This window comes from Carassius auratus, chromosome 24, assembly GCF_003368295.1.
Source record: "Carassius auratus strain Wakin chromosome 24, ASM336829v1, whole genome shotgun sequence".
Classification (NCBI taxonomy): Eukaryota; Metazoa; Chordata; class Actinopteri; order Cypriniformes; family Cyprinidae; genus Carassius; species Carassius auratus.
In genome coordinates, this window is record NC_039266.1 from 18,574,502 (window position 1) to 18,595,582 (window position 21,081).

Genomic DNA, 21,081 nt, shown 5'->3' on the forward strand with positions numbered 1-21,081 from the left:
GTGGGTATTACACGTCTATGTAAACCCACACTCAGACAGAACTGCACGCATGCAAGAATGCTAATGATGAAACTAAGTAAATCATTTGCATCAGAATATAATTCAGTTGAAGACAAATACAGTCCATTTTACAAGTGAAAATAAAGTAAAGACCATTTAAATAGAAGACTGTTAAAGCACAAATAGCTATGAAATGCATATCAACAAAATGTGGGATCTGAGTACTTCCTGTTAATGGTTTTGTCAAACTAAGACCTGTACACTCCAGAATGGCATGTGATATTGTTTATTAGTGTTATTTAGCATAACCTGCCGAGCTATTATTGTAGCAAAAATGAAACCATGTGATAATTAGCTGTGACTGGACTTGGTGAAGACAACAGGGAACTATCTGGATCAGTGGGCTATCTTAAAAATGGACAACTTCACTAAAGGTTAATGGAAGTGAGAGGGTCTCTCCTGTTTAGGAATTCTCTTACCTCTGTGTTGTCAAGTCGAGAAGTGTCAAATTACTGATACACCCCGACTCTTCCTGCTTCCTCAGGGTCCTCCTGGCCGTGCTGGTCTTCCCGGAGCGGATGGCATGCCAGGACCCCCTGGTACTATGCTGATGCTGCCAGTAAGACAAAAAAATACCAAAAATCTTTGCAGATATGTCTAGCCTATTCTGCACATCAGTTTCATGCTTGTATTCAGCAATAATACATACATGAAAACAAGGACAACACACTTGTTCAGAGTATATGATTGTGCAGTAGCTTGAAAAGTAATAAAAAATGTTTATATCTCATTGTTTTTTATTTATATGTAAGCTGAAAATCCTGGATATATGATGATATATATATATATATATATATATATATATATATATATATATATATATATATATATATATATATATATATATATATAATGACTGCATTCTTGACTTCTTTAGACTTCGTTGTTGTGAAGTAGTTTGAGGTTTGGAAAAACATCTAAATCCTAAGCACATAGTTTTTACAGTATAGTAAATGATAATATGAAGTGTTATACATACTGATACATAAATGAAAATATTAACTGCATACTTTACTTCTTTAAAGCAGTATTCTTTAGGACTTTACAAATGCATTGAAAATCGAAATCTTGACTAAAGATTCCAAATGTAGCATTTCACAGTTGTTAAATGTAGTATTTTAATATATTTTTGTATATTTTAGTATAAAGTGGCATACTGCATACTTCATTTGTTTAGATAATATTGTTTAGTAAATTGCAAAAGTATCTGCTTTTCATTTGTTAACCAAATAATATATACAGTTTAGACATAATATAGTATTTTGTGTTTTATGCAATGAAGCTATAAAATGAAAATAATGATTGCATATTTAATTTCTTTAAAGCATATAGGAGTAAATCCAAAAGATTTGATTTACTTAGTATTTCCAGTATAGTACAGTATAAAGTGTTATGTGACTGTAGACTTCCATTCGTTAGAGCATTCCTATTAAATATTCAAAATATTGCTTTTTGCGTTGGATTGACTCAATATTTATAGTATAGGATACTGTAGTTTGAAGTGTTTTATTTTTTTTCTTATGAAAATGATAATAATGAATACTCGGTTCATGTTTGACAGTTTCGGTTTGGAGGTGATGGGGAAAAGGGTCCAGTGGTGTCGGCTCAGGAGGCCCAGGCTCAGGCCATTCTCTCTCAGGCCAGGGTGAGTATGAGAAGTGAAGGGCCAAATGGCCCTTGAGCTTCACCCAGCTGTTTGCTGAGGGGGAGGTGGGGGGCTCTTGACTGTTTTAGGGAAGAGGTGGGGCGGTAGGTCACAGGGTGGGGAGGGGATTTGCTCCGGCCTTGTTTGCACTAAAACCAGAGTGAAACACAGCAGCACAGGCTGCTTTGACTCATGCGGAGAAACTAGTTAAAAATACTAGCAAGGTTCATGACCTGCATGAGGGCAACCCGACAGGTGCTGCAGATTAGTGCTCAGATCTGTCCTAGACAAATGCAGTCACTTCCCCTCCTCCTCTGACTGAAGAGAGTTTATGTCTGCCAATTCTTGTATATTTTTGATAATATTTTAGTGATTTTGATTCTTTGGTTTGTTTTCGCAGCTCGCCATGAGAGGTCCACCAGGTCCAATGGGTCTCACTGGAAGATCCGGCCCAGTGGTGAGTTTCAGTGACCCCATGACCTCTGCAAAAGTCCCACCCAATCAGTTTCCAATCAGAGCAATGCATTTAAATGCATGGATTCAAATTTCATAGCGATCAATATGCAAAACACCATCAATGTCCTGTTATTTATATATGTAAAATGTTTTTAACATCCCAAATCATCCCAACAAATGTCCTCTATAAGAAAACACGTTGGGCTCCAACATGTTTATATAACCATATTTTTTCTATAACTACTTTTTAATGGGTAGAGAGGCAAGGTTCGCGGTTATCTTAGTTAACATTGTCATTGCCTGAATTGAAACAAACCTTAACTGGAAAATAGTAAAATATAAAAACATACAACTTCAGGTTGTTGCCAAAGCATTTTCATTTATTTCAACTAGATACACTAAAATAACGAAATAAATTAAATTAAAATGAATGTAATCTTATACTTAAAGTCTAAAAACTGAAAAGGACTTTAAGAAACAACTAAATAAAAAACTTTAAATAAACTTTAAATGAAAACTGAAAACATTAAAATAAAAAATGTATCCAAAATATTATTAAAAACCATAATAATATCTCTCTAACACTGGACCAGGTAACTAGATTAAGAGCAGACCAGTTGAAACACGATGGGCCGGTGAACTCAACAAATGATCCTACTCAGATGCAACCAAACTCATGACAAAATACCTCAAATAAGCATTTGAGAAGTGAAAACCACAGCCATGTCATGTCATACCTATCTTAGGTAACTGACTGAGCATGAAATGAGTGCTGGGAATTTAAGAGAGACTTTGAAATCATAATCACAGCTGCTGTTTAATAGCTAGTTGGGAATTTGTGTGTCATTTAAACAGCAGGCAAATGAGAATCAAGTTTCCAAATGGTTCCTTACAGTAGGGTGTACTTTTAGGAATAAATGCAACTCAACTCTTAAATTATCTTTGAAATCAGTTACAAAATACTAGGACAGTCTGTCTGAAAAGGCAGCAATTTTGAAATCAACAAGTTTATTTTCTGAGTATTCCACTTCATGTGGTGTGATGCAAAAGAAACGGCACGATTCCCTAAAGTAAAGTGCAATAACTACATCTTTAAACAAGTGCAACCCATTATGTCAACTACATTTACTGTTATTCAGGGCTTATTTTGATTCTCTGGGGTGAGTGACGATCAAGAGTAGTATATGCTGTGGAATATTGCCATCTGCTGTTTCTTTGTATATAGTGCAGGCATTTCAATCTTTTCTGTATCTGTCAAAAACATGTTGGTTTGATCTAGTCTTGGTCTAATACATCTCTCTCTCTCTCTGGTGTCAATCACATTCAGGGTCTTCCAGGAGCCCCTGGGCTGAAGGGAGATAGTGGAGACTCTGGTCCTCAGGTAAAACAAATCATTTCTCATCACCAAAGGTCATCTTACCTAATTATCTACTTAAAATAATCATTTATCTTTCCACCATAGGGTCCAAGGGGTATCCAAGGCCCACCAGGGCAAATGGGAAAACCTGGCAAGAGAGTAAGACAATTTTCTTTATTTTTCACAAGGACAAACGATTATTCTTTTTTTGCTCTGATTTGAATGAGTCTTCAGTTAGCATATGGATACATAATAGTCATGTGTCTTCTCTGACCTTTCAGGGTCGTGCTGGAGCCGACGGGGCCCGTGGAATGCCTGGAGAATCTGGATCTAAGGTACAAGAAAAAAATCTCACCCACATATATTTGATATGCTATATAGCACATAGAAATATATTGTTTGAATCTTTTACCTCTTAGGGTGACAGAGGTTTTGATGGGCTTCCAGGTCTGCCCGGCGAGAAGGGACACAGGGTGAGTATGAACGCATACAAATCAATTCGACAAATGCAGTAAAAGAAGAGTAAATGACTAGGGCTCTCTCAACTAATATCTGACCCCCGTACTGTACATCAGAAACATGGACATCAAACACACAACATTAGCTGATCATTTTGTTCTTCGTTGCACTAAGGATATATAACAAATAATGATCCAGAGAAGAATCATGAGCTCTTCCAAGGTGAAATTAAGTCTTCTACTCTTGAAACTTTACAGAAGGGTATTTCCAGCCTTTTCCCATGTCAGCACAGATAATAATTATAGGATCCAAAATTGCTCTCTAGAACACTTTCAAGCTAAGATAGAATGATTATATATTAAGCTGGATGTAATAAAGTATGATGCTTCCTGTCTGTCTCTTTCTGGCAGGGTGAGAACGGTCCTCCTGGTCCACCTGGATCTCCCGGAGAGGACGGACCAAGGGTAAATGCTTTTCTGAATCACCTGTAAAATAAGAAGAAGAAAAAAAAGAGAAGAAAAAACGTATCATTTAATTGTTTCGGCTATTAGAATAACCATATTCTCTTCACTTCTTCTCCTTTACAGGGAGAAGATGGAGAGATTGGACCAAGAGGACTTGCTGGTGAGAGTGTAAGTGTTGCATTTCCTTTTAAATGTTTTACTTCCAGTCTGCCACCAGGGGGCAGAGTCACTCAACAGTGACTCTTGACGATCCCTATTTAAAATTCAGAAGAGAATACTTGCTCTTTTTAATCAGAACCTTCTCATTTCTTTTTATCTCAGGGGCCACGAGGTCTGCTCGGCCCCAGAGGCCCTCCTGGATCTCCTGGACAACCTGTAAGTGATTTTTAATTTATAACCTTGTGGATCTGGTGCTGTTTGCTCGCTTCTAATCTTTCACAATTGATTTCTGCAGGGCATTGCTGGTGTTGATGGTCCACAGGGTCCCAAAGGAAACATGGTAAGAGACACGGATCTCGTAAATATGGCATTTTCTTTAAGATAAAATCAGCGTAGCAGATGCTGATAATACTTGTTGAGTGAATCACTGTGGGTTTTAGACATGTTTCAGCCTTTATGTATGTTTACTATGACCACTGTCAAGTTGAAATGTCATTTCGTAATGAAATACAAATACATTTCTTACTGCCACAGTGACATCACAGTGGTCGAATAAACTAGAAAAAAGTTTGGCCTATCAAATACGAAACGCAGCTGTTTTGGAACCAAATTATGACGAACAAAAACAACAGTTAAGTCATCTGTTTATTTGAATATATGTCATGATCAGATATAAGAGTTTCAAATAAAGCTACTCCGTTAGAATAAGCTAATCTTGCTCATTTTTCAACTAAACACATGTTAAACACTGAACTTTCTGTCAAATATGAGGACAGGCATTCTGAAGCTGACAAGGTATACATTAGCCTTTTTTCAGTTAGCTTTAACATTAATATTGTTCATATAACAAATTTAGTTTTGTTAGCATTGTGTTCACTATATTAGCATCATATTCACAGCACATATATGACATGTACTGTAATTTTTCTTGTTGAACAGGGACCCCAGGGAGAGCCGGGGCCTCCTGGTCAACAGGGAATCCCAGGATCACAGGTGAGAACAAACAAACTCTAGAGGTTTTCCTGCAAGGTTTGACTATTGTTTTGTGCAATCCTATGATTGAAAAACTTAAAAACAATAATTAATATATAGCTCCACAATAAATAATAACTTATGTGTATAGAATATATATATATATATATATATATATATATATATATATATATATATATATATATATATATATATATATATATATATATATGTATGTATGTATTATTAATTATTCAAATATATAAATACATATCTGAAAAAAAAAAAATATATATATATATATATATATATATATATATATATATCTTTATATATATATATATATATTTTTTTTTTTTCTTGATTTAGCTTAATTACTGATTTTAAGCTTTAATTAATTTATCAACTTAATTCTGAATTATTATTTAGTATATTAAGTATTATTACCAGTTCATTGCACCTCTTTTTTGTAATTTCTAATCCCCACTATCATTTTTAATTCCGAACGACTCTGAAGCTCAGAGGGCATGGTGAAATTATTTGAAATATTTCTGTAAGCCTCTGCTGGGCTCAGAGGAAGTGCGCAGCTGAAAGCGTCTCATTCATAACACCCCACCTGCAGCGGTCGCATCGGAGCAGTGAGCTCAAATTTCCCTGGAGTGAACTCCTGGTCAGCCCATACACAAATACACTGAATCAGCCACTGTAAACACACACACACAGTAAACACACGTGTGTATGCACACACACTCAAGCACACTGTGCAAACATGAGCGACCCTGCCAACACACACACAGGGACAATACAATAAGTCCATTATTGGGTGTAAGTCATCAGTTTGGGCTCCTCTCTACCACACACCTACCCTTCTATCCTCCCTGCCCTGCTGCCATGTCAACAAAGTTTGACGTTTGCTGTCTGTTTTCTGTTGTACAGGGTCTTCCAGGTCCACAGGGCCCCATCGGACCTCCTGGAGAAAAAGTAAGTCTTTTGTGGTTTTCATGCATATAATTCTGTGGAGTCCCTTTGAACAGAAGGAGACCAAAAAGAAAGATTTTGAAACATATGTATATATATATATATATATATATATATATATATATATATATATATATATGTGTGTGTGTGTGTGTGTGTGTGTGTGTGTGTGTGTGTGTGTGTGTGTGTGTGTTACTGCTGTCAAAGAGTTATGTATTTTTTTATATTATTTTATATAATGTATAGAGGTATTTATTCATATCACGAAATTACGATAAATTGCATCCAAAATAAAAGTGTCTGTTTACATAATATATGTGTGTGTTCTGTGTACATTTATCATTTATATATAAATACAGACACATGCACATATATATATATATACAGACACATGCTCATATATATATATATATATATATATATATATATATATATATATATATATATATATATATATATATATATATATATATATATATATATGCATGATAGATGTAACTTAGTCTTGAAACATCGGTGGAGCATGCATTTATTTCTGTAGCATGTTATTGCCTGTCGGGCATCTATGGTCTTAGAAATTGTTCTTAATCCAATCGAAGATCTTTTTCTCTGTCTCTTCATACAGGGTCCTCAGGGAAGGTCCGGTTTGCCAGGATTGCCTGGCGCAGACGGACCTCCTGTAAGTATCAGTGATACTGATATATTAAGTGATTCATGTCTGCTAAACTACTGATAGGTGATGACTGAAACATATTTGACAGCCCGTTGTCTAAAACTCTGACAAAGACCATCTTCTTACATATTTTGCTTGCTGGCATGATTCTATAGAAGCATCATAGCAAAGATGTATGTTGATTATGCAATTCAAGTGATTTAAAACACAGTCTTTAAATATTTACAGCAAACTTTGAGAACTACAGTTAATGTCACATACTATACAAATACATCTCTTGCCTGTCACTTTTTACTAATTATCTCTCTTTATTTTACAGGGACATCCTGGTAAAGAGGGTCCACCTGGAGAGAAAGGAGCTTTGGTAAGGAAACTATTTTAGGGGAGCATTTATGCAGAATGTATACTGGTCAATCAGTTTTCTATATGTATTATTATAATTTTATGGATACGTTATATAAAATGTATTTAATTTTGTGATGATGCTAATGCCAGGCTGCTTTTTAGCTAAAAGCAGCAAAAATTTATAATCCAAATGTGTCTCGGAGAGCATTTAGTCTTGATCTTTTAGCTAATGTTTGTCCCTGACTTTGGTTTTCTTCTTTCAGATTTAGAAAACATTGTTTGAAAGTATCTGCTCAGTATGTTTAGCTATAAACCTCTTGCAAGGTTACCTCAGCCACAGATATTTGTTCTTCGCCGCACACATTTCATAATTTTTCAATGTTGTCACTTTCAGGGCCAGCCCGGCCCCCAGGGCCCCATCGGCTATCCTGGCCCTCGCGGTGTGAAGGTAAAGCATTTTTTATATTTGATAGAGATTTATTGGTGTTTTGTTGGAGTTTGTGATCTTTGCTTGAACACATGCTCTGTGTCTTACAGGGTGCTGATGGCGTTCGTGGACTGAAGGGAGGCAAAGGAGAGAAGGTACACAAAAATCCACATCTTTTTTGAATGACGCTGCTAGAAATTGATGCTTGCACTAAGAATCATTGCAGTGGCACTTACTGGTCACTAAATCTGCATTAAAAAAATCCAATAGCCACTACACGTTCTCTCCTCTTAAACATAATACTATAAGTGCTGTTTAATCATGCAGAGAGAATGTCATAACACTTATTCAAGACACAAAATCACTCCATCACTATTAAGTAGGTCCAGAGCTGCACAAACCTCTTCTTTCCCCTTCTCAAAAACCATTAAGACATTTTGAAACAAATGCTAATCTGAATCTGTAATTTAGCAATGTAGAAAAAACATGTTTGAGAATGAAACTCAACTGATGGTGGGATTGATGCTGTAGTGCCATCATAACAAGATTGAGTGTGTAGCTATGTCCACATCCATATAAAACACTGTCAGGTGGTCACAAAGTTACGTAATGAATCTTGCACATGCAGGCGAGAGATTAAGACTGATATTTGGTGACAGAGAATGAGAATTCAATCATAAATCAACAGCATGCACCATAATAGTTAGCATACCTTTAGCTGCTAGTGTACTTTTAGCCATTAGCACGCATTTAATCAAGTGCCGTGAGGTGATCACAAAGTTGCAAAATGAATCACACGTGTCAAAAATTTAGGCTGTTAAATAAGAATTAAATCATAGATCAACACTCTGTATCATAACGATTAGCATACATTTAGCTGTTAGCTTACATTTAGCCGTTAGCACACATTTAGCAATTAAGTATATTTCAGCTGTAGTTCACTCTTCCCACAGTTTTGGTCTAATTTATTCCATATATACAATACAGCAACTTCTAGACTTAATGAAATCATTGACAGTGTTGCAGTATTGCATTTTTGTCAGCAGATGGAGATCTAGTACAATGCTAAAGAATTCATGGTGCTGCATTTATATGCAGAAGCTATAGCTTTATCACATTTGTTTTCCTAAATGTGTCATCCTACTTTTCAGGGCGAGGATGGTTTTCCAGGTTTCAAGGGAGACATGGGTCTCAAAGGCGACCGGGTAAATACACAGCATCCAGCCTTGCTGGCTTCAAGCCCATGCTAATTTAACCCATGAAGGACTGCACTGATTGGATGGTTTTCTGTGCATGTTTAGGGTGAGCTTGGATTGGCCGGACCCAGAGGTGAGGACGGACCAGAGGGCCCGAAGGGTCGTGCAGGTCCCAATGGTGAATCTGGACCCCTGGGACCTGCTGGAGAAAAGGTACTTTGCTTGTTGAATACGGATTACCATTATTAGTTGATTACCTAGGCTCGGGGTGTCAGGAAGTGATGCCGAGATTGTGTTTGGAATATTAATATCAAATGATGTTTGTTTGTCCAGAGATGTTCTTGCACTAATGATCCTTGGCTTGTTTTCCACCAGGGCAAACTTGGTGTTCCGGGATTGCCCGGCTATCCAGGACGTCAAGGGCCAAAGGTATGCACTTAAATTGAACATGACACCTGTATCTGCATCACGATTGTTTCACTTATGAGCAAAACAACAACTTGGCTCATTAGCATGAACTAATGCCCTCCTGAGAATGCATTATGCATGCTGCACCGAGTGAGGCTTTTTTAAAACGAGCAGCTCATGCCAGGATTGTTCCCTGTGCTGTTGGGGATGCTGGTCACGCAGGCAGCAAGAAGAAGTCGGAGCACAGATGCCTGTGTCAGACCTCAGTGCCTTTCATCAACAACAGCATCAGCTGTAGCAGCAGTCAGTTACCAATCTGGCTCAAGCCAGCCCCAAACCAGACCTTAAGTGGCCTTGGAGGTCTAGAGTTTTCAGTTCACAATTTGATACATTGCTTGGTAAATGTATATGGAGTGCACATCAAAGTCATTTAAAATTTATAATCAGTATGTTTTGTCATAAAACATCCTAAAATATAAGATATTAATACTTGTTTATTTAAATAAAAATAAATATTTTTAAATCAACGCACTGTTTCTGCATGCAAAATGGTATACTTTCAGAATATGAATAGCTTAATGAAGTTAAATTTGAAACTGAATTGTCAACTATTAATGAAAACTCCATCACCAAAGAAGATATTATAAAGACAACAATGCCAAATTCTTTAACATTCATATTAACATTTATTAACTGAAGCTGGGGTAAAGGAGATGCTTTTCCTTCTTCTGTTTCTACAAAAAAAATCTATGTCCACATGAAAACACAAATGAAGCCAACAATGCCAAATTATGTAAATTAATTTTGTATTTTACTAGATTTTCTTTCATTCGGCTAAACCAACTGCGTGAGTATTTGTCTGTCAAACCAGTGGCAGACGGAGGGAGTGTTCAGGGAAACCTTGTTTACTATTTTTGCAGTAGTCAATAGTGGAGTAGAAATTGCATTTTTCACCTTTAAAGCTTATCGTGAATTTGTTTGAATAAGATGGAATAAAGCCCAGTCCTAGCGAAGGTGCTGACTCCTTTGGTAGACTTATGGTCTCGTAAATCCACTCCTATTTCGAAGCATTAATGAACAACAAACAAGTGATGTGATTACAAGCACTTTGACATGCCATCATCTCTGGAATGGATTCAAACAGCCTGCCAACTCTCAAATTATCATGAAGTGCACTTTTGAAGACCAGCCATCACTGTCTGAGTGGTTACTGGCGTCAGAGTTGTAGCATTTTTTATAGAGTGTCATTGCGTATTCGTCAAAGTCTCACCTTTACAGTTTCATAATATCCTTTGTGGTAAATCAAATCTGATTTCTCTGTAGGAGGCCTGGCCTTAAAATGAATGTGTAAAACAATGTATTGATTTTCTTTCTTGAATGCTTATTCCGCTGCCAGGATTGAGGAACGTGGGTAAGCTGTTTTTTAATTCACTGCATTGAAAATGAGAGAAAGAAACAGACAAGAAGTGTGAATGAGAGCGATTAAGACTCATCATTTGTGACTCTTCATCTTAAACTCTGGTTTTTTATCTGACTGAGTGGCCATTTGTTTTTGTCCAACGTCTGTTGTTTCAGTTGATTATATCGTCCTCTGTCCTCGGTGGACCCTTTGTATTTCAACACTGACAAGCTATCCCTTCCCGAAGCTCTCCTTTGCTTAGTCTTGTGCAAACAAAACAAGGAAACTGATAATCGAGATTGGCCTTGTTTATCTTGGGATATATCATACGCATTCAAAGTCTATCTTTCAACCGCTGAATTATTCTGAGAAAAAAGCTTGCCAACAGTGGGGACAATGCAGTCTCACAGCTATTTAAAACTCTACAGTGGAAGTATAGCAAAGCCAAGGATGCTAATACTAACAGATTGTAATGGCATTTAACTGTCGGAATCAGTAGGAGAGTCGGGACTCTTGGAGTTCATCCCTCGTTAATATGCAGGTCCTGCTGTCTTCTCTTCCTCCCTTAAGTCTTTTTCTTTGATTTGCAGGGTTCGACTGGTTTCCCCGGATTCCCAGGAGCCAATGGAGAGAAAGGAGGCAGGGTGAGATGGATTCTTCCAACCTGCTTTGTGTGAAGTGCACACTGCATTATAACAAACATATGAAAAAGGCTGATTGATTCCTTTTATGAAAGGATTTGTATGATGACTTTGTACAAAAACATGGGCACGAATCAATATGTGACTACAAAAGATGCTGGAACAATTGTGTTCATGGTGATTCAACAAAAATCACGCATCTGGAAAACTATTCACTTGCAGAAAGTGGGCAGAAGTGCGTAAATATGTTGGGTCAAAGGTCATCTGAATGTACTTTCCTTTACACAGACACTCACCATCACAGTTGCCTTTACATGTATAATTTTACTTAGGCTACTACATTTACATTTGCATTTGCATTTATCTTCACACGTAGACTAAACGTACTGTACCTTCACATTTAAGGCTGATTTACATGGTATTCAGTAAAATAGAGGTAGTGTCATCAAAATTTAACCCACCGGTTAAAAGAAGACTTGTTAAATTGAATCCTGTTTGAAATTATTCAGTGCCTGATTAGAGATCACTTTGTAACCAAATCACTTTGTTATATTTTATAGTATATTACCAAAGAAGATTGAATTAAACATTCTTGTTGTTGTTGTTATTTAGTTAGCTTTCCTTTTTCAAGCTGCCATTCAGTGTACTAGCTTAGCTTAAGCTAATTCTGTTTTTAAATGACATTTAATTTAGCTTACTTTAATTAGCTATTAATTGCATCATCAAAATTACCTCATTTAGAGAGTTAGCAGGATGTTTTCTCTCGTTAGCATATTAAGCTACATCAGTAGCACTGTTGTGCTAAATCCTTCCATAAGAGAGTCTGGATTTTACTGTGTACATTCCACTTAGATTCACATTTTAGAGACATTTTATCAAAGCATTGGGTATATACTGTATGTTTGTGACTATTTCGTTTACAGAATCCTAAAGATAAATTAAGTCTACAATTATGAAAATCAACCAAAGATTTACAACAAATAAAATAAAAACAATAAAGCAGTTACCATAGTAAACAATGGTGACCACAAAATAACCATGGTTTTGTACTTATACAAATTGTAATCAAAATGTCAAAAAAAAAAAAAAAAACATGGTTAGCTACTACACATTTACTATGATTTTTTGAAAGGGTAAATAACCTACCAATACAGCTGCCTTGCTAGATGCAAGTTAAGTGATTTTTTTAACTAATATATTTTCCTAACTAGTAGAAATTCAATAATTCATCACAGTAGATGGAAATTACAACACATCCTGACTGAAATGCAGAATAATCATGGAGCAAAAAGTGCTATTGCTCTGCATATTGTACATCACACATGGAAAGGGTAAATTGTGCTGACCATCGATAAGGAAATCTAATAAAAAATATCCCTTGATAGACCCTCACCGAATAATTCAATGGAAATCGCTCTTACTTGCAAATGAACCTTGAGTTTGTCCAATGTTGTTAATGGGAAACCTCTTAGCAAAATCAACTTTGCCCTAAACGTGTATGATTATTCATAACTAAATGTCAGGTTAGCTGCTATTTTCCCAAATGTGTAGATCCTGCCCATGAGCAGAGAGCAAAATGACAGTGTACTGTATGTGTGTATGTTTGTGTGCTTCTAATACACCTGCACCTCATCTGAAACAAATATTGCCGTGGCTCCAAGAAATCCTAGGGGAAGGTAACCAATGCTTGCTTTCCCCCATACACACTGCCATCTCATCTTGGCAAAAAGAACGGCAGCAACTGCAATGATTGCATTTGCTTTGTGTAGCTATTGAATTCACCCTCAATTTTTACCACACTCATTTTTCTTGTTTCTTTTCAAAGGGAGTTGCAGGGAAACCCGGTCCAAGAGGTCAAAGAGGTCCGACGGTATGTACTGCTTCAGCACTTTCCCCTTCCATTTTTACTTAATTTTGCTTTATTTAATTATGCAAGTCACCAAGCCCTAAATGTGCTGATTTTTATAGGGTCCCCGTGGTGCACGCGGTGCCAGAGGCCCAACAGGAAAACCAGGCCCTAAGGTACTACTTCCCTCAGACATTGTTTTTGTTAACACTTCCATTGCACAGTTCTTATGCTTTCCTCTCTCATTATCCAACAGGGCACATCGGGCAACGATGGTCCACCTGGCCCACCCGGCGAGAGAGTAAGTGCCACCCAGAATGCATTGGAGGAAACATTTTTATCCCATCATACCATCTACAGTGAGATTGTGTACGGCTTGAAGCGCTCAGAGAGGGTGCTTTAGCAGGAAGTGCAGTGAGGATTAGCTCAGCATGTGGGTGTACTCCAGATAAGAGGACTTACCACCAGACCTGTGTTTTCGTCTGGAAGCTATTATAGATTTATGAAGAGCTCTTGAGCATTAGACCATTGGAAGTCTGTTGTCCAAGGCTCACATCACTCGAAATCTGATGTTGCACTGTTTATTTCTGCTGTGAAATCCTGTTCTTGTTTCTTCCTCTATTTTTCAGTGTTTTCCTGTTTATTTATTCGGTTTCTCAGGGTTTCTGTTGACTTTACCTACATTGTGCTTAGTTTCAGCTTGTAATATTTTATTAAAGTTTTGTTATCATGAGTATTTATAAATTATGCTTCTTTCCTTTTACTGAGATTATAAGACAAAAGATCAGGTCAGAATAAACATTAATTTATTTTAGTTCACTTTTCAGATTCTGATATTGCAATCTGCGCTCTGCACTCCATTGTTACCTTATTTTGAAATAAAACAGCAGACTTTTCACCATTCTTTTCCAGGGACCTCAAGGGCCCCAGGGTCCCGTTGGTTTTTCAGGACCAAAGGGCCCCCCTGTAAGTACCTGTTTATCTATACTCTTTTAGATGCTGACAAATTTGACATTTACAATATATTTCATCTTGTTCTGTGTTTTAGGGACCACCTGGAAAGGATGGGCTGCCCGGTCACCCCGGCCAGCGGGGAGAGACTGTAAGTGTTTCCGATCACTCACGCTTATAGATCACCTAAACAGTCTAAGTGATAACCTATAGCAGACATCACTGATCAGTTACTCCAGCAAGAGTGTGTTCAGGGACTGAATGAGCTCAGCCCACTTCCTCTGAGTTATGTGTAAATCTGAAGGAGGTATGGAGGTTCTGTCTGAATCAGGCAGAGGCTTTATTAATGACATGACCGAGCAGGAGATGGTTATTTATCACATTTAAGAGCAATAAACTTAGTGGGAATTACTGCAGCTATATTTTGCCTGTGAAACTGTGACATATAAAATCCAGTTGTACTTGATGGTCCACCAATAGATGGTTGCTTTTCAGGCAGTAAGTGTTTTTTGTTTTTTTTTTACCCTAGGGTTTCCAAGGCAAAACTGGCCCACCAGGACCTGGAGGTGTTGTTGGACCACAGGTAGGTGTTTTATGTTTTTTGCATATTATATACACATATGCATATTATTTGAGATAAGCACAAGGATTTGCCTATTAATCGCACAAATATGTCTGTAATGGCTTGAAAGGGTCCAACAGGAGAAACCGGCCCTGTTGGTGAGAGAGGACATCCTGGACCCCCTGGGCCCCCCGGAGAGCAAGGTCTTCCAGGTGCTGGTGGAAAAGAAGGTGCAAAGGTGAATGAGGTTTATGTTTACATGACTTTTAGCCAAATAGAATATAAGGAGGGCAAGTACAAACAGAAATTGATTGTCTTGTTATCAATAGTTAAGTTCAATTTCAAACCTTTCTTATTGAAAAACTACATAATGTAACAACAAAAACAAAAAGTGCCCAGCAGGCAATGTCAAACAGAACTAAAAATGATGTATTATGACTCCCAGTTATTATATCTTTAGGACAAAAGAGCCAGTGGAGATCAATACGTTGATCAAACTAAGAACTCGTTCTGTCCAAGTGTATCCAAGTTTTCAAGAGCTATAACGTCCGTACTGTGGAGAATTGCCGAATTCCCTTTGTAAATAGAGTCTAAATTGTTAGTAGACGTGGCTTTTAATGCTGAACTGAATTTCTCTGAGTGTCCAACCTTCCTGTCTCGGTTTCAATTTCTGCCACTCCTAAATGGAGACACTTTAATCAGCTGGATCGGCCCACTTCAGACGGGCTGTCAGACGTGAGTGAACACCCCGGAGGCAGATTACGCTGCCGCAATCTAAGCGGTCAGACTCACGGTCTTCCTGCAGTCATTTTACTGATTCCGCTCGTTGGTTTCTTCATCTTATTAGCTGAATATGACACTTTCAGTGGCCCAATCAAAATGCAGAGATACTGAGGTCAAGTGGAGGTCGTCTTTCAAATGGCTAAAACAGTGTTAAGCTTTTTAGCGATTTTAAATCTAAAATTCACTCTTGAGTGTCTTGTGCCTAATGCAGGCCTGTCTGATTGCAGTTTACCATTCGAAGGCACTTGTTGGCCCCTCAAGACACTTTAATATCCTTAATACTTGTTTTAGGCAGGCTTGTTTTAATTGTGCTGAAATATTAACTGTGTTTTTTTATTACATTTATTTGGCGCTATCAATAATGTACACTATCGTTCAATCATTTGTGCTGTTTTTGATTGAAGAAATGCAGACTTTCTGAGCATAAGAACCAAGAACATTAAAAAAATCGATTTGACACCAACGTTTGAATGGTAGTGTACACAATTCTGTCTTTCAGTTGCAATTAGCGTAATGAATACAAGTTGGACATATTACATTTTATTTTCATAAAATCCTTCCAGGTTCCTATTCCAGCTTAATTCTTTCAAAAACTGTTGGTCCAAAAAACTTTCTTGGGCCTGCAAATTTTAGTTTCTGTTTGTCAGACCAATTTAAGATAGAAGGATTCCATGAAAAATCTCTTTGAAAACATTTTTCATTATCTAGAATTTACACACTTTAGTTTTAATCATGCTGTGGAGTCAGAGATAGTAATGGAATCGACCTGCCAGCACTGGCGACGCTGGATTCGAAGCTAGCAATAATTCAGGATCATTTCATCAGTTCAGAGCTCATTAGCATCAGCTGAAAATTCATTTTGTGTAAATTTTCTGTTCATTATATTTGACGTCCAATAAAGTATTCAATTGCCAACTGTCTGTCCACAGGGAGATCCAGGTCCTTCGGGCAGTCCAGGAAAAGACGGTCCTCCAGGACTGAGAGGGTTCCCAGGAGAGAGAGGTCTTCCTGGAGTGACGGTAAGATCATGCTCCCATCACGAATAAATCGCTGCAATAAATCCTCCTAATCTTAGAGGTAGACAGAGAGTAAGACAGCAGCCCAGGCTCATTACATCCACAGAATTGGACTTCAATACACTCCACAAAAACTTGAAAAGGGCATATAACCTCTAAAAAAAGCTAACTTTGCATTGTTTAATGCGGAGATACATTATGCTAATTTGATAGCTGTTCACGTTTTTTCCCTTTGCCACCTTTTGAAGCGGCTGGGTTGTTGTCTTTTATATGTATTATCTGTCCAGAGAATGATTTAATTGGAAATGTTGCCAATTAGATTTTGGGAGACGAGGTTGTTTGTTCATTGTTGCTGTCTGATCTCAAGGTCAGTGGCAGAGACTGGCTCTCCATGCACTGCCTGATTGTTTTCTACTGGGGCAATTTTTTTCCTCTCTCTTAGGACAGCAACAGTCATTACTGAGACCACCGTGTGTGTCTGCCCTTTAGAGAGGCTGTCTCAAGCCCTCACTCACAAAGCATGAGACCTGACACACACACAGATGCACCTATAATAACATTCATGAAACAACTACATGATATTTTATATTAGTTTCATATTAGCATATAAGCATAGTTTATGGGACCAAAAGTTATTTTACTCTATGTGGATTCAGAAATCTTCTCACATATACACACATGAGAGCTTTTGTCAGCTCTTTGATTTTTACTGTGTCCCAGTTGACAATTGTCCTGTGAGAGAAAAAGGGGCCAGTAAATATCAATCAGGTAGAGGCAGAACCAGCAGGCAGTCGAGTTCTGTGGATTTCTCTCCCATATGGGAGATTAATGAAAGCCACAGTCAGAAGAGACCAAACTCGCTGTCCGTTTGCACTGTGGTTTGTGCGAGTATAAAAATCAGCTTAGAAGCAGAAGAACTCAACAGTCTATTTTGTGGGTGAAAGTTCTACAATAATTTCTTCATTACATAATTGTGCTTACTTTCAGAAGTAGTTCATTAATTTAAAAGTGACATGACACAGCCAAGTATGGTGACCCATCCTCAGAATTCGTTACTCACATTCATGTTATTACCAACACAGTATGTTAATTTTTCAAGTTAACTATACAAGTGCCAAAAAGGACAAAAAGTCCCATAAAAAGGGGTCCACTATGCACTATGTTTCAAGTGAGGAACAGATTTAAATTTGTTATAATCTATCTGTGTGACAACTCCTGAACCAAATATGGTGTCCATGGTACAGGATGGATGTGAATAACATTAAATGTCACTGATATGACTTCAGAAGATGGAGAAATTGGAATAAATAATATATATGGACTGTTTATAGTGCTTTTTGGAACTTTGTAAAGGTTCTTTCAAAGTGAGGGTTTTAAGCAACATGAGGGTAGGTATTTTCTTTTTTTTTGGTCAGCTATTACCATTAATAAAAAGCTTACAATAGTGTTGGTGAAATCTGAGATCACCATATCTCTGGATGTATTCATGAAATTGCAGAATAGGAGTTCATAGGAATTCATTAGAGCATCATTCTTTCGGGATTTTGTTTTTCCCACAGTGTTCAAGGTAATATTTGAAGAAGTTAAGTTTATGGGCAAGAAAAAGAGCAGGAGTAGAGTAATTATGATCATGGGCTGAAAGTAATAGTTCTTCTAAAAATGATAGATAGACATTTTGTCATCTCAAAAACCCTTTACCGTCAATTCATTTGAAACTCTTTCTTTGTTTCATGTAATGAGTTTCATTAAGTATAAAAAGATATTTTTTCAAAACAATATCATTTTTGCACTATATTCCAAGTTTTCTGAAGTCATACAATAGCCTAAGAAAAAGTCAGAAATTTAAGCTGCAGTTCTCAAATAGCCTATCTTCCATAGATTCAAACTTAGCACGAGAGATGCCTAAAATTAGATTTAATGTCAATAATGTAGACAAACACCAATGGTTGTCGTACATCATGACTGGTCACAACACATGAAAGAACTGAATTTTAAAAAAGCACAACCACAGACACTTTCAGTATGGATTCTCAAAAGCTTTGAATGTGAAATCTCCATTATGTGTTGATCATATTATGTGTTGATCATAGCTAGATTTGTTTGCTCTGGCACGGTGCACTAAAACCTACTGTACATGTTTATATCTGGCTTTGTGCATCTATAGATGACATGTTGAATAATGCGCAAGAGAAAACAATGAATGCTGACACTTTGATATGAACCTTCTTGTTAGGTCTATTTACTCACTCATATTTTGTTCTTCTTTTTCTTTCTCTTTTGCCCTCTGCAGGGTCCATCTGGTTTGAAAGGAGCCGAGGGCCCTCAGGGCCCACCTGGTCCTGTTGTAAGTACTCTGTATCCTTGGTTTCCCATCATTCAATGCGAGTAGCTCATTCTCCCAAAAGCAACATTCAATATTTAGGAGTCTGAGAGGGTTGAGAGGGAGTGGTCAGGAAGATCTAAGACTCAAAAACACCATTAAGGATTTTAAAAGTGTTCTTCACCACCGAACACACGCACAAACAAAGAAGAGTGTACCGCTGATTCATACTCTCAATAAACAAGAAAAACCGAAGCAAACAGATTTGGATCAATGTCTCCCACAGTGCCTCATGCAGTGGCATTAGTTAACACTAGAGGGTGTGATGGTGACCACCAGAGTGTCTCGAGATAAATTCACTGCACTGGTTTGTAATTACCTTACCTCCTCTTGACATTTTGTACCATAGCCGTTTCATTAGATTTAATGTGACGAGCATGAGGCTGAATGTCCTCAAGAGTTTCTCGAATTAAAACCACATTCTTTTCATCACTGATTCATTTCTCTTAAGGAAAAAAAGATAAGTATTATCACCCTATAATTGCTCTTTTTCAGGCCTTGACAGTGTGCTGCCAGATTAGAATAGAGGGATGGAAATTCATTGAGGAGTTTTATATTCAGCTGTGTCAGTCCTATAAAGGATACATTTGCATTTGTATGAAGATGTAGGGGTCTACCAATTAAACCATGTTTAGAAAAAGAGGTGTGGCGTCAATGGGCTAGTAAGAGCAGATTTGGCACCCAACAGGAAGAACAGCTTTGTGCCAATGTGATCATCCACACTCTGTTGTATAGAAGCTTTTTGAACTTGCCATAACACAGTACACAGGTTTGGGCAATTTCATTCACATGTGTTGAAGATCACTATCAGGTGTACTTTGGTGCATATACTGTCCCGCATGGCTTGTACCGTGGATATGATATGATACGATATGATACCACACATTTATCAGCTTTATTAAGGAAAGTTGTGGGACTTATGATTTAACACTTATTACGTTACAAACTTACAACTTACACTCGGAACACCGTAGCAACCACATAGCAACCCCCTTATATCAACACAGACTTACAGTAAACATAGTTTTACACAGAGCCCTTCATGTTTGGCTGGTCTGGAGTTATTTTGACAGGGCTTAAATTTTTCAGCAAGGCTTGATTTTTCGGACTAGAGTAAAATGATTCAAAAGCAAAAGCTCCTCATTTGGATTTTCAGGACTAAAAATACATCCTTAATAGGACGTGGTTTGGTGGTTGCTTGGGAAAAACTGGTTTAATCCTTTGTACATGACTAATGAGTGAGGTACGCCTGATCTTTAGAAGCATATTAATGTGGTCTACATGCTTCAATAAATTAGACTCGTGTAGCATGTATATGTCTATGGAGTATCTACGTGTCAAATATGTTAAATCACCTGTTGTTATAGGGTTCCCCTGGTGAGAGAGGAGCAGCAGGACCTGCTGGCCCCATTGGTCTGTCTGGACGCACTGGACCTCAGGGACCCCCAGGACCTGCTGGAGAGAAGGGTGGACCGGTAATTATTCTGATTAGACATAAAAATGATCAATTTGTTTCTTATATTACAGTGACATTAAAAAGTTTAAGGTTTCTTATAGCAAAGCAACTGCATAGGCTCCACCTCAGCATCACTTATGATACTACTATTTTTCCGTAAATGTACAAAAAAAGGTTATGATTAAGATTGCAATTCGGAATGTGATTTTGCACAAGCTGAAAAATCTTTTTATTTTTTTTGTTCAGGGAGAGAGAGGTCCCCCAGGTCCAGCTGGTCGGGATGGAGTACAAGGTCCAGTTGGTCTGCCAGGTCCAGCAGGACCTCAGGGTCCACCTGGAGAAGATGGTGACAAGGTTAACTGCAATTTTGATTCACTTTAATACGTTTACACAGAACAGAGGGGATACATTACATTACCACATATATATATTAATACACTGCTTTTCT

The 21,081-nt window shown here is 37.5% G+C and overlaps 1 protein-coding gene across 5 annotated transcripts in view; it reads left to right on the forward strand.

Annotated features, from left to right (window-relative positions):
* Positions 1 to 21,081, forward strand: part of LOC113042513 (collagen alpha-1(XI) chain) — a 62,754-nt gene that overhangs the window by 22,596 nt on the left and 19,077 nt on the right. For all 5 annotated transcript variants that reach the window (XM_026201425.1, XM_026201423.1, XM_026201426.1 and 2 more), the window contains 32 exons: positions 545 to 619; positions 1,622 to 1,705; positions 2,106 to 2,162; positions 3,489 to 3,542; positions 3,624 to 3,677; positions 3,800 to 3,853; positions 3,938 to 3,991; positions 4,388 to 4,441; positions 4,565 to 4,609; positions 4,763 to 4,816; positions 4,896 to 4,940; positions 5,540 to 5,593; positions 6,509 to 6,553; positions 7,176 to 7,229; positions 7,543 to 7,587; positions 7,963 to 8,016; positions 8,106 to 8,150; positions 9,147 to 9,200; positions 9,297 to 9,404; positions 9,567 to 9,620; positions 11,589 to 11,642; positions 13,465 to 13,509; positions 13,608 to 13,661; positions 13,742 to 13,786; positions 14,398 to 14,451; positions 14,534 to 14,587; positions 14,966 to 15,019; positions 15,129 to 15,236; positions 16,711 to 16,800; positions 19,088 to 19,141; positions 20,545 to 20,652; positions 20,880 to 20,987. In XM_026201425.1, the coding sequence (XP_026057210.1) occupies positions 545 to 619; positions 1,622 to 1,705; positions 2,106 to 2,162; positions 3,489 to 3,542; positions 3,624 to 3,677; positions 3,800 to 3,853; positions 3,938 to 3,991; positions 4,388 to 4,441; positions 4,565 to 4,609; positions 4,763 to 4,816; positions 4,896 to 4,940; positions 5,540 to 5,593; positions 6,509 to 6,553; positions 7,176 to 7,229; positions 7,543 to 7,587; positions 7,963 to 8,016; positions 8,106 to 8,150; positions 9,147 to 9,200; positions 9,297 to 9,404; positions 9,567 to 9,620; positions 11,589 to 11,642; positions 13,465 to 13,509; positions 13,608 to 13,661; positions 13,742 to 13,786; positions 14,398 to 14,451; positions 14,534 to 14,587; positions 14,966 to 15,019; positions 15,129 to 15,236; positions 16,711 to 16,800; positions 19,088 to 19,141; positions 20,545 to 20,652; positions 20,880 to 20,987 (1,971 nt within the window). The remainder of the gene's footprint in view (positions 1 to 544; positions 620 to 1,621; positions 1,706 to 2,105; positions 2,163 to 3,488; positions 3,543 to 3,623; positions 3,678 to 3,799; positions 3,854 to 3,937; positions 3,992 to 4,387; positions 4,442 to 4,564; positions 4,610 to 4,762; positions 4,817 to 4,895; positions 4,941 to 5,539; positions 5,594 to 6,508; positions 6,554 to 7,175; positions 7,230 to 7,542; positions 7,588 to 7,962; positions 8,017 to 8,105; positions 8,151 to 9,146; positions 9,201 to 9,296; positions 9,405 to 9,566; positions 9,621 to 11,588; positions 11,643 to 13,464; positions 13,510 to 13,607; positions 13,662 to 13,741; positions 13,787 to 14,397; positions 14,452 to 14,533; positions 14,588 to 14,965; positions 15,020 to 15,128; positions 15,237 to 16,710; positions 16,801 to 19,087; positions 19,142 to 20,544; positions 20,653 to 20,879; positions 20,988 to 21,081) is intronic.